We start from the raw sequence: 12,584 nt of genomic DNA, 5'->3' as shown, positions 1-12,584 counted from the left end.
AGTGTTTTTTATTCCAGGTACGAGCTTCTGGAACCGCAAGATCAAGACGGTAATCATCACCCGGACGGTACGCCGCCTCCGCTACCAGTGCGACAGAACTACCAAGTCGTGACACCCAGCAAGTCCGGCCAGAAGAAAGACAAGACTCATTACGCCAGCGCTAAACAACTCGTGGACGGTTCGAAGCATCGCGAGCATAATCACGAGCATTACACGAAGGAGAGCAATTATGTGTCGTCAAAGATGATTCAGGAGAACGCGCGACACGACAATTATCAGCGGCAGCTAGACAATGCGCATCGCGGTCAGGATCACGTACCCACGAATTATGTAAAGCTGCAGAAGGAGCGATACGAGATTAAGCAGGAGAACCTGTACGCGTCTCAAAGGGAGCTCCACAAGAATGACGTGCAGCATCACGGCCATCAGAAGCTCGGCCCTTCGAATTCCCTCCCGTTGGCGCACAATCCCGTTTACAGTCTGCCAAAGTCGGGCAGCAACAACAATCTCGGCAGGTACAACGAGTACGAGCAGTCCAGCGGCAAGTACGACTATGAGACGCCCACAAAACCGGACAGAAATTCCAAGTACGAGATGCAGGAGGAGAAGGTGATCGATCGGTCAGCGGCCAAGTACGAGCACGACGTAAGAGCTCACGAGAAGAGAATCGGCTATGAGTACTCGGAGGATATTTACGAGAGGCGAAACAGCAAGTACGACGTGGAACTGGCCAAGTACGAGATGGAGTGTCAGCACGGTGGTAACGAGAGGAAACACAACAACGACAGCAATGGAGATCATAATCGAGACCTCATTAAATACGAGATGCCGCACGATTTCAAAGTAGGCGAGAAGGTCACCTGCCTGAAGACCAGCATGTCGGAGCGACCGGTGCCTCACAAAGTAAGCGTCGAATACCGACAGTCGAAGGACTTCCCGGCGAGTCTGCCGCCGGAAATGAGGATATCTGACGTCAATTGTCCCGAGGTGACTACGATGCCCAGCGAAGACGAGCTGTCGAACGGCTCGGGCAGCGTGTCGCCCAGACTGCGACGTGCCAACAAACATCGCGGCGGCAATCGCACCCCGTCCAGCGGCAGCTCCAGAAATCAGAGTCCTCGACCCAAGCCAGGTATGCGGAACTCGCATCGGAATTCCGCGAACCTGACGTCTAGCACGCTGCAGGAGGACCTGATGAGATTGATCAATCCCGACTACATCGCTGACGACAATCAGATCGTCAACAACAATCTCGTGAATAGCGTGATGAGCCCGAATCAAAACTCGAACAAGATGAACAATAATATGTTGGAGATCCAGAACAGGTGCAGGTCCAGGGAGAATCTGTGCGGTAACAGCACGTCCACTTTAAGCGTGTTGCCCGCGAATGGACAGGAAAACGGGAACAATGGGTCAGAAGTAATCTTGACGATGGCCAGGCCAGCCACGGTGATCTCGAATGCCAGCACTGCCTCGAGTCCGGCACCGAGCGAGAATAAATTGTCAAAAGAAGAAAGGTTCGAAAAATTGTTTAATTTTGAGAAAAACTAAATTTTACTAACAAAATATTATATATAATTTTATTACATTATTATAATAAATAATAAGATAAAAATATAAAGTCCCTAAATTAAATGACTCATTTGATAACGCAATGATTTCCCTTCAGATTATCGCCGCGCGTCACGAAACCGCTTCATCCAATCATGAAACCGCACAATAATCTAACGCCGATCAAAGACGTGAAAACTCACAACGACGCGAACGTGGACTGTTGGAAGAATCAACATGCGGATTCCAACAGATCGACGAAGCAGCATGCTCAAGAATGGTCCGACGACAGACTCATAGAAGGATGTAATGCAAACGCGTAAGCATACATGCGGTATTTAATCGGGCATGCTGATGTTCAACAATTAAGCGGGAAATATTGTATCTTTTACAGGAATCCCGTTTCGGAATTGCAGTCTCATCTGTCCACTCTCGAGCTGAGAATGGCGAGGGAGACGCGTCTGCGGCTCTCGTTAGAGGACGAGGTGCGCCGATTACGCGACGAGAATCGACGTTTGCAGGAGTCCGAGAATCTGCGACTCTCCTTGGAAGACGAAAATCGCCGTCTGAAGGATGAGAATCACGCAGCCGCGCAGCAACTCCGGCGTTTCACGGAGTGGTTCTTTCAAACGATGGATCATCAATAATCAATATAATAATGAATTTAGAATGTTTTATCGCCCGGTGATTGTTTCACACGATAATCAATAAGCTATCTGATTCTTGTCAGTATCTTAGAAGTTACAAAGATGAAAGCATATCGTCGCTAATATTCTTTAAATACGAACAAATTATCTTTATATCCGATCGTTGGATCGGTTAGCGTTTATTTCAATCGTTCGGCTCGCAGAACGATCTTTGTAAGTACAGTATTAACGCGACCTTCGCCTAAACGTATAGATGTAGGATACATCGATCGAAGAAAATTACAGGCGATTGTCAGTGTGCATAAACCGTGAGCGAAAAATAATATATCGTTCACGACTCTTTCGACACTTTGTATTATATAGATTCGTTAGATTATTCTATTGTAAAGTATATAAGTTACCATCGTACTGTTTCCTCTACTCAAGGATTCGTGCGTTGACGAAACTATATATCTAGATCATTCGACGAAGTAATTAGTACGCGTCTGAATGTCCACATCCGTACGAGGACAATCTACGTTAAACAACATCAACGTTTGATTTTACAAAAGCGACCAAATGACCAAATATTACTAGCGAGCTAAGGACCGCTTTAACTCTGTAATTTATTATACCTTTTATAGTAATCTTCTATAGAGTGTTAATACAGAACGTCGCACGCGTTAAAGGCGGACACCGGCACGAGAGCAACGCGCTTCCTGCCAGGAATTTCTTTTTTGTAATAAGTGACGAAGCATAATTTCGACATGATGTAAATGAAAGCGACGTTCCCCGAAGACCGTAAGTCAATCAATAAAGAGAAATGTGTGTACTTTAACGATATCCTCATTCCTGAAAGGACCAAGCGTAGAGTATATTTTTAGCGTTCTAAAAGCAGTTTTTTTACGTAACACGGAAGTATAGTACACGCGTAAGAGGAGTGGATAGGACGACAGGGATCGATTGAACCGTTACCACCGGTTAGAATAAAATAGTTTATTGTAATCCACAGAAAAAAAAACAAGACATTTCCATGATGCCTTAAGATCTGTCTGTCTCACTGTTCTGTCAGTTTAACAATTAGCTGCGATTACACTCCCTTCGGTTCGAGACCACGCGAAAAACAACGCTCGCTCGCCGCCGTGTCGCGATACCGGCATCAGCGACAGTCCCTTAATACTCGACACGCCGGACCAATAGTCAGAATCCAGCCGACTCACGAGGGATCGGATTATGCGTTTTGTATCCTAAGACAAGAAGGAGCTACGGCTTTTTTTTCTACTGCCGCGCGATATCGCGATTCCGGCGGCTCGCTACTGGCTGTTGCTGTCGTAGTGTCGCGATACGCCTATCCTTCTAATCGCATTGGCGGAAGAATAGCGCGGGATGTTCTCCGTCTTCCCTCGTTCTTCTCTCTCCTCGTGTTCACGACCGCCCGTCGCATCCGGGCCGTCGATCTCGACGCGATTTATCGTTATCAGGTGTAATCAGAGACAAGCAAAATATTACTCCATCCTTGCGAGCGTCACGGACCATTTTTTCCATGTCTCACTGCTGTCTATTATTTAATGCGTTAAATGTGTGTTGTATCGATAATTAGCTCGTTTCTAATCTCTAGATCTATGTATATTAGCGTTCCGAGGGAACGCCCCGATTACTGCGCTTTCTGAGAGGAAAGTGATTATGCGAGAGAATATTTGACTGCCTTATAATCGAAACACTGTGAAGTAATATTTCACGCAGCTCTGCGTGTAACGCTTTTACGTCACCGAGGCTCATCTTCGGTTTTTTTTTTTCGTTCGCTTAAGTACATGAGAAGTTATGCTTATAGCAAGAGTAATTACTCATAGAGATGTTTAAACACTCGGACTTAGTTTTACTCTAGTGTGTGTGTAGCGTTTTTTTTTCCTATATACCTCTAATTAACACGCCCTCACGTGGAAATACATCTCCCCATTACGAAGCTCTGGATGAGTTATCGTTCGCGAATAAATCTCAAAGCGCGTCTCACAGACGCGCAAAAGATGATTGACGTGCAACGATCGGGAAGAGGATTCGCACGCAATAGTAGATATTCAAAGAGCTATTTTGATAAAACTTGTTTGCACAGGAGTTCAGATTTCGTAATGGGGAATTCAATTCGTTGCAAGAGCTCTTTAACCGGCGAAGTATATCGCATATCGTCCGTCTGTCATGGAAATTAAGAAAGCACGACGAGTCGAGCAGACGCGACGTTCCCGACGGGAACGCGAGTCTTTAAGATTTCCAATTGTGTTCTCTTGCCGGTTGAAGCCGTGTATAGGAACGACAGTGCAAAATCCGAGGGACGTTCAGAAGACGATTTACAATCTGGAGCGTCTTTTGCAACATCCTTTGGATATTTGTACCGTCTCAGAAGATTCGTCATGTCGTGTCACGAGCCCGACGTGCCATTCCTAACGGAAAGCAACGCGAACAATATGGCTCTTAATCGTGTAAGTTAAACTATATATACTCGCATTTGAGATTTCGTTTCGCATCAGAGGCTCGGTGTGAGTGTGCGCCAGTGTCAAGGAAACGACGGAAAACAAGCGGAATGAGTTGCGCATAACGAAAGGATTGATCGATCCTATAAAGCATTCATAAGGAAACCAACGGCGTGGCTGGCACGTGTCGTCGCAGTTATGCAGCATGAATCATGCACGTTCAGCAAGCGGGCTTTATATATGGCACACAAAGATAAATAAATATACCGGATGGATTCGATCGACAGTTAGCGGCCTTTGCGTTCAGAGAACTTCGAGGTACAATCCAGATCGTGGCTATAAAATCGTAGATAAAATCGTTCGGAAAACCGAGGAAATACGCGTCGAAAGTTTATTAAGAAAATCGGACAAATAAATACGCAGAGCATATTTTTTTAATACAAAATTTTATATATTCGCAGTTGGTTTATTTTATTGATGATTCGTTGATTTGCACTGCTTATTCAGCTGTACGTAACAAAATATAACGTGATCGTATCTTATAATAAAATATTCCTTCCTGGCGATACAAATTCTCACTGGCCGATACCAAATATTGTATAATGTGTTAAAATATGCTCTGACGTAATAGAATGTCGAATAAAATGATTCTACGGACAAGTCGATCGTTCCATCCCGACCTTCTTTCACAATAAAAAGCGAGGCAACTTCGAGTGGTCGCATTTTTAAAAAAGGAAAAAGAAGAAAAGAGTTTATGGCGAGTACTATTTTCTACCTACGGTAAAATACGGAGTTGGAAGTGAGAAGGGCACGGATAAAAAAGACGGAGATTAATCTACCATCTATCGAGTAGATTTTCACATTCTATGAGGTATATCCCGCCTTCATCCCGAGTCAAGCTTTAACGACGAGACATTATCTCGACAAATTGGAGATGTATATTTTCTTTGAGGCGATTTTGTAGAAAGCGCAACATAGTAAAAATTATACTCGTGAGGGAGTTGCCTAAATTGCCTGATTGATTGGAGACAAATCCAAAAGTTATCTCTGGTGGAAAAATGCCTCAGAATTTGTCATATTATTATTCAGATTTTCTATGAAAATTTCAAGATTTTCTCAGAATGAAAGAGAATTTTAGATAATGAAATATTTCAGATTTTTACATATTTTTTTCAGAATTGTTCATAAATCTAAAATATGAAAAATTCTTAGAAAATTTCTGAGAAAATATAAGAAATTGTTTTCACTAGAGATTCCTTAAAGGTCGCGTGCCTCATCAATTTCGCTAATAAAGATCCGTCTTAAATGCGAAGAACAATCTCGACGTCAAAACTCTCGAAATGAGGGCGAGGGCGCCCTGTGCGCAAAAATCGCAATTCCGAACAATCGTTTGCGAACAAAAGTGAGAAGACGTGACTGGCAAAGAGGCGACGAATCTCGCGTGACGATCTTATCTCTTCGTTCTCGTCATCGTCATTTTTTCGAAAGTTTCTCAAAGTCGCCGTTCGTCTCACCCGCACGCAAGATTTGCCTGGTTCGCGCGATTGACGATCGCACACATCCCGGAATATCCCGGGCGAAAGAAACCGGAAAAGGGTATAATGCTTCACGATAAGTCCGCCAATTAACGCCGTCGTCCCGGCGATTGTTACATTCTGTTTTCCTACGCTCGCAAACATCACCGATAATATCGTCGATCGGAGGGCGCGTCCTCCGTTTAAAATACAAAAATACTGTTCTGATGCACCATATCTTCACCTACTATTCCCTACCATTATGCACATTATAATCCCTGTAGTCTTTAACGCTCCGTTATCGTGGACGAGGAAAGAATACTGAACAGGAGGTGTGTGTACGGAGGTGTGTGTATGACAAAAGAAAGGTTTGATCGCGATTGCGATCCGCGAGATCTCAGAGGCTCGTCTTGTCTCTGGACGAAGCGTTCGTTTCTGGAGAGTCGTTAACGCGCGCAATTTTCGTTCTCCTCTCTTCCAAAATGCCGGCCGCCTTCCAAAGTCAGTCGGTTGCGACTAATTCGGAGCAACGATTATATGTATATGTAGATTATACATGATTAATATAGAATATATTACAAAAGGTACATATGTACATGGGACTATATATTTCATGATCAGAAAGATGATTGTTTTAAGAAGTCTCTGTCAAGAGCTGTCGCTTGCAAATATTTTTAAGCGGGCGACTATCAATTTATTTTATAACTATGTAATTTATTTCATAATTATGTAATGTATTATCAATGATTACGTATTTAATTAGATCTGAGTAACGGGGGATTTTTGTATCACGGATCCATTTTTTTTTCTTTAAGAAATCGCTGCTCGGATTTAGGCGAATCAGACTGCCGGTGAAACTCGGCCTCGATGAGTGACGGTACACATCGAAAGAAGACAATGCTAACAGCAGAATACCAAAATTCATACAAAAAGAAAGAGAGAGGCGGTAACAAAAATTCAACGAAGACGATCGTCGATGTATACAACATTGTTCTTTCCGCAGAAGAATCTTGTGTGTGAATTTTGGTACGCGCGCGCCACAAGCGACGGACTGTCATTGCGATATCGGTATTCCGATATATGTTCCTTGATTAAAGTTAATACTACGGTCGTTTAATTAATTTTATAAATCGCGACACGGCGTTCGCGGAATCGTATCGCGTCGCTCATTATCAACTACGGTTATTAAATCGTATAATTATATTTATATATATATATATATATACTTTGTTTTATATATATAATATAATATAATATAGTATATATATATATTCAGCATCACAGTAAGATAGCGCCCTTCATTATTAAGTTATCGTCGATCAGCTCGGACATTATATTTTCATTCCTGTCAACAACATACTCTACAACAATCCGCTTTAAACATCGTCAAAGAATCCCGGCCGCGTCCGGCATGAGAATGCAGTGTTTTACGTACTACGGACGAAGGTGACGGGTATCGATCACCTGCGAAAGTCGGGAGAGAGAGAATATTAATTAAAAAAAAAAAAAAATAATAATAGGTTAAATCGTAGAGCCGCGTCCGATTGAAGGCGATTAATAGCCGAAGAAGCGTGACTATCGGTTCTGCGCGTGGGTCGACGATTAACTGAACATGATCATAGTCACAACGCGAAGTGCGATCGTAAGGGTCGCCATTCTGTTTCTTTCACGACGGATTAAAAAGAATGAGAGACAAAACGAGTACGAATCTCTAGAGCGCGCGAATGAGAGCGCCACGGACAGTTCACAGGTCTCATCACCGGACAAGCAAACGCGTTTCTTATAATATATTAAAAACGGAAGAGAGATTACGCACGACTGATGGATCAAACGACACGCGATTTGCGACAACAATACTAAAAACGCGATATCATCTTTCGCACTCAGATGGTTCAGATTTAAAGATCAGGATGACGAACTGTCTAACGCTCCTATTCGACAAACAGTAAAATAGAAAAGTCTTACAAATACAGATACTTAAAATTAATTAATTATTCCGAAAATAAATAGTTATAAAAATAAGCGAGAATTTTTTATGCTTAAAATACCTTAAGATAAGAACTTAATTAATTTGCACCACATGCGGAGTGGAATGTGTTTTCCCTTACTAGATCGTAGAAGCGTAATTCTAACAGAAGTTCAACTACCAAGTGTAAAAAACATTAACGGCAACTTGTCAATCGTAATTATCAATAGTGCAATAGCTCAAATAGAAAAAACGTGAATCAATAAATAAGAGTGCAACAAGAGATTATATACGTATGACAAAGTGACGGTCGCCGACGAGCGCGCTCGTCGGCGATTATCATCGGCAAATTGTATATATATAATTCGTAGAATAAATAACTGTGCTCCAAAAAAGATCGGTCTACCCGCGGAGACAGATTTAGGTACAATATTCGATTCTTTTTCCACTCTTTCCGCCCCCTCTTATACCGCAAGTCACAGCTCCATATACGCACTGTGGAAGAATCAAGAGAGATATTTACAGACACAAAAATACTCGAGTCACGAGTTTGAGACGATCTCAGCGAGACAACGGGAGAGCGACTCGCGATTATCCGTCTATTAACTTAAAAAGTTGGGGGAAAACTTTTTTGTACTTTTCTACAAATTTTCTCTCCATTACCTACTTTATACTCTATATGTATGTACTAACGGCGATATATCCCCGACGGTAACGTAAACGTTGTCTCGCAAGAACTCGCGGCATCGTTGCAAAACGAGAGGAGCACCGTGGAGGGCTTCATTCAAATCAAACGGCACGAAATTCATCACGACGCTCTCGAGTCGAGATTCCGGAGGAGTCTAACCGAGGAGAATCCGCGCCCCGGCGCGGGAGACACCGAGAGCGAGGAGGTCGGTAAACCTTAATGACTTGGTTTGCGCAAGGCCGCGCCGGATAAGCTTGGCCGTTTCGCGTCTCGCATCCTCCGCTCGGCGAGCACGAGCGGAGAGTTTTAATCTCTCGAGAGAAGCGCGCGGTGGCACTTTCAATACTTTACTATACCGAAACGTCGGTCGAGGATCTTATACTATTCCCGACGCGTCCTCTTGGGACGCTGACTGACACCTACGTCGTCGCCGCCGCGCGACTTCTTACCGATTTGTACCTGGCTCTGCGCCGTGAGCTGCAGCGATATCGCGTGGGTGTTGAGCTTCTCCGCGAGCAGCAGATCCTTGAGGCCCTTCATCTTCTGACTGTACAACGTTATCCTCGGCCTCTCTTTCTCGGAGTCAGTCACCACTTCAGGCTCGACGTTCTCCTTGGAAGTGGAGGGCGCCGGTGGTAGAGCGTCGTCCGACGGCGCGACGAACGGCTCGCCGCCGCCCTGTAGCAGGTAATCTCTATTAAGTATCTTCTCGCTGCAGGCCGCCGTCAGCGCTTGAATACTGGGATGTGTCGACGCCGAATTGGAGGGCACTTTGGATTCTAGGCTCTTGATCAAATCTCGCGCCGCGTTTCCTCTCTCCTTGGTCTTACAGTAATTGTTGTTGTTGTTGTTCAGGGTCTCCTCGGGACTCGTCTCCCTCTTGTGCGCCGTTTCCTCCTTCTGCTTGGCCTCCGTTTCGTAGCACTCTATGACGACCTGGGCGCGTATACCGGCGTCGAACTTGGAGATCGTGCCCACCAGCGGACGGGCCCAACCTATGTGTAGCACGGGAGTGTTGGCGCCCTCCTCCCATTGACAAATACCATCGTAAAATCTCAGCAGGTACGCGAAGGAACGTGGCTGCCGTAATAAGCGCTCGTCGACGCGTACCGCGTGCGGTATCAATTCGTTGGCGATCTCCAGCAATTCCTTGTATATTTCTCCGTCGTCCCGCGAATAATCGTATCTGTCGCGCATAGAACTCTATTACTCACCGCCAACAAACCGCATATCGACGAAGCGTTTAACATATTTACCGTTGTTCAAAGGTACGCAGTTTCAGCGAACGCATCAAGAGCGCGCAAAAAAAGATTGCAGAAAAAAATTATGCGTCAGATACTTACTTCCGCAAAACATCCGCGGCGTCGGCCCACGACGCAAACGCGTTGGCGTGTGATCCATGCCGGTACAGATATCCACCTTGATAGGTGTAGGGATAGACGTGCGCGTTTCCATAGTATTTCCTCGCCGATCTTACGGCTTCCTACAAAAATATTACGTTCGGTATATAACGCACGCATACGCATGTGCGGACGAACAGCATTGTCGTTCGATACTTTAGTTGGAATCACAAACCTGAAAAAGGTCTATAGGCGGTGGTCTCCCAGGCGTAGGCGCAGCCTCCTCCAACTCGGCGAGGTTACCAAGCGCCATAGGATACTTTGCTAGATGGCCCAAGTCATACAGCAGCCACAGCAACTCCTGCTGGAGCAACGCTACCTCGGCCGCGTCGGTAGTCCCGTTCAGACTAGGATTTATAGCGGACACTATGGTAGCCACTTCCAGAGCACGAGTGCACACCATCGCTTGGCCGTTTAAATACAACCACGATCGAGACGCTACCCCAGGCTCCACCGGTTGCCCGCGTTTATCCTCGTTTCCCTTACCTGGTAATAAATCGCACGTACTTCTGACCCTTGATTTTTAAAGTCGCAAGTGTAGGATCTTAACGGTCGCGTCAAGAAAAAGATCGGGATTCAATTCTGTCGTTCTACACACATCAAAGAATTTTACACAGAGACATCATTAACAAAGAAACAAATTTCAAAAACAAGCTAAATTCAAGATTACTCCAATCCAACAGCCCCCCCAAAAAAATGTAAAGCGTACTGTAAAAAAATTCGTCCTGGACATCTCATTAACGTGCGATCTTTCAATCTTCAACGGTCGGAAGTCCAAGATCAGGCAACCACATACCGTGCCACGTAACCTCCGCGGTCTCCGTACCATCCTCCCCGTACACGACCCACGCGTGGTCCTCCGACATGGCGAGATGCACGTCCTTGAACCCCAGAACCTGGCAGCCGGCCACCACGGCGAAGGCCACTCCGTAACAGTCGAGCTTGTTCGCCGTCAGGTAACTGTACAGGCTCTGCAGATGCGCCCGGTCCTTGTAGTAGCTCCTGGTGAGCGAGTTCCATATCACGTCCGAGACCTTCTTGACGAGCTCCCGGGTGGCGTACTTGGTGTCGTAGACGGTCAGATCGACGGCGCCCTTGATTACCGCGTGGAACTTGGCGTAGAGCGCCTCGGCGATGTGGTGCTCGACGGGCGGCAGCTTGGGCTCGTCGTAGACGGCGTTCTCCTGGGGGGTGAAGACGCGGTTGCACGTCAGGGAATTCTCGACGGCGCCGACGAGGATCGAGAGCAGCGCGAGGTCCGGCTCGGCGCTGTTCTCCAGCTGATTCTTGAAGATCCGCACGATCGCGGAGATGCTCCGGATCGGGAACAGGGCCCTGTCCCTGTCGCGAAAGCCCGCCATGTCGTACGGGGGGCCCCCGGCCGAACTTGTGGAACGTCGGAGACACCGCGCGCGTACACGCGCGCAACGACTCCGTTGACGGCGACGGCTCACGGCCGATCTACGACGCCCGTGTCAGACCCAGACCCGTCATAGCCGCCGGGCGTTTCGGGGCACGACTTCTGACAGAAACTCGCGCGACGGGCGGCCACGTCGGGGCCCGCCGACTCCGTCCGGCGAAAACGCGCGCGCGTTACTCCTGTCCGGCCAGTGAACGTTTACCCGGCGTTGCGCGGCTCGCGGCTCTTCTCTCGCTCGCGTATCGCCGCACGCACGGACGTGTGAGCCGCGCCAGCGACCGCTCTCCTTCTCCTCCTTCTCCGCCACCTCAGCTCTCCGCACCACCTCGTCGCCTCCACGCCACGCTCTCCACGGTCCACCGCCCGCTCTCGCTGCTGGTCCAGTGCTGGCGGACGCGCTGCACGGTGCCGTGCCGTAGTTGCCGTACTGCCGATACACGATACACCGTCCCGTGTCCCGTGCCGTCGTGCCGTGGCCGTCCAGCGCCGCCACGCTTCTCCGCTCGGGCTCGGGAGTCTCGGGTCTCGGGACGGGAGTGCGTACGGCGCGTACGGCTCACCCGAAAATCGGGTGGTGGTGCGAGGACACGCGCACAAAGAGGAGGCGCGTCCACCGCGCGCAACGTGTGATCTCGAAGCTTCGGGCTCGGGCTTCGGCTCTACATTCTCGCTGCTCGCCGAGCTATAGCCGGCTCGACCATTTGGAATCAAATGACTTCGTTTAAGATGTTTTCAACATGTCAATAGCGTTTTCGACCGTGCCGAATTGAACACAGGTTGAATCGCCCCAGGTGTACAACCCGGCCCAGTCGAAAACGCTATATAAATAATATAGTTTGGATACAGCGATATGTATATATGCGTATAAAGTACAAACAGTAAGAAAAATTAAGAATTTTTCACATTTCCAAGAATTTTATTTTCCGGAATTTTTTATACTTTTAAGAATTTTCC

General features: G+C 46.7%; 2 protein-coding genes across 4 annotated transcripts in view; one reads left to right on the top strand and one right to left on the bottom strand.

Moving 5' to 3' along the window:
* Positions 1 to 3,015, top strand: part of LOC143905014 (signal-induced proliferation-associated 1-like protein 2) — a 58,535-nt gene extending 55,520 nt beyond the window's left edge. For all 3 annotated transcript variants that reach the window (XM_077420093.1, XM_077420092.1, XM_077420091.1), the window contains exons 12-14: positions 18 to 1,517; positions 1,670 to 1,870; positions 1,946 to 3,015. In XM_077420093.1, coding sequence (XP_077276219.1) covers positions 18 to 1,517; positions 1,670 to 1,870; positions 1,946 to 2,198 — 1,954 coding nt within the window. In that variant the 3' untranslated portion in view covers positions 2,199 to 3,015. The remainder of the gene's footprint in view (positions 1 to 17; positions 1,518 to 1,669; positions 1,871 to 1,945) is intronic.
* A 143-nt stretch (positions 3,016 to 3,158) lies between these two features.
* Mnn1 (menin 1) lies at positions 3,159 to 12,216 on the bottom strand. The gene is made up of 4 exons (XM_077420100.1): positions 11,007 to 12,216; positions 10,386 to 10,696; positions 10,154 to 10,293; positions 3,159 to 9,996 (listed from the first exon to the last, which is right to left on the bottom strand). Exons 1-4 carry the CDS (start codon positions 11,569 to 11,571, stop codon positions 9,192 to 9,194), a joined length of 1,821 nt encoding a protein of 606 aa, XP_077276226.1. The 5' UTR covers positions 11,572 to 12,216; the 3' UTR covers positions 3,159 to 9,191.
* Between the last annotated feature and the right edge of the window lie 368 nt (positions 12,217 to 12,584).

This window comes from Temnothorax americanus, unplaced genomic scaffold (assembly GCF_048541705.1).
Source record: "Temnothorax americanus isolate GAGA-0224 unplaced genomic scaffold, ASM4854170v1 Scaffold6, whole genome shotgun sequence".
NCBI lineage: Eukaryota > Metazoa > Arthropoda > Insecta > Hymenoptera > Formicidae > Temnothorax > Temnothorax americanus.
Note: the sequence above shows the minus strand (reverse complement) of the source record. Positions and strands in the feature narration are given on the sequence as shown.

Coding starts and splice junctions, on each gene's coding strand:
- Mnn1 (XM_077420100.1), bottom strand. CDS start 11,571: ATGGCGGGCTTTCGCGACAGGGACAGGGCCCTGTTCCCGATCCGGAGC. Junction 10,697..11,006: donor CGCGGAGGTTACGTGGCACG/GTATGTGGTTGC, acceptor ATTTATTACCAG/GTAAGGGAAACGAGGATAAA. Junction 10,294..10,385: donor CGCCTATAGACCTTTTTCAG/GTTTGTGATTCC, acceptor ATATTTTTGTAG/GAAGCCGTAAGATCGGCGAG.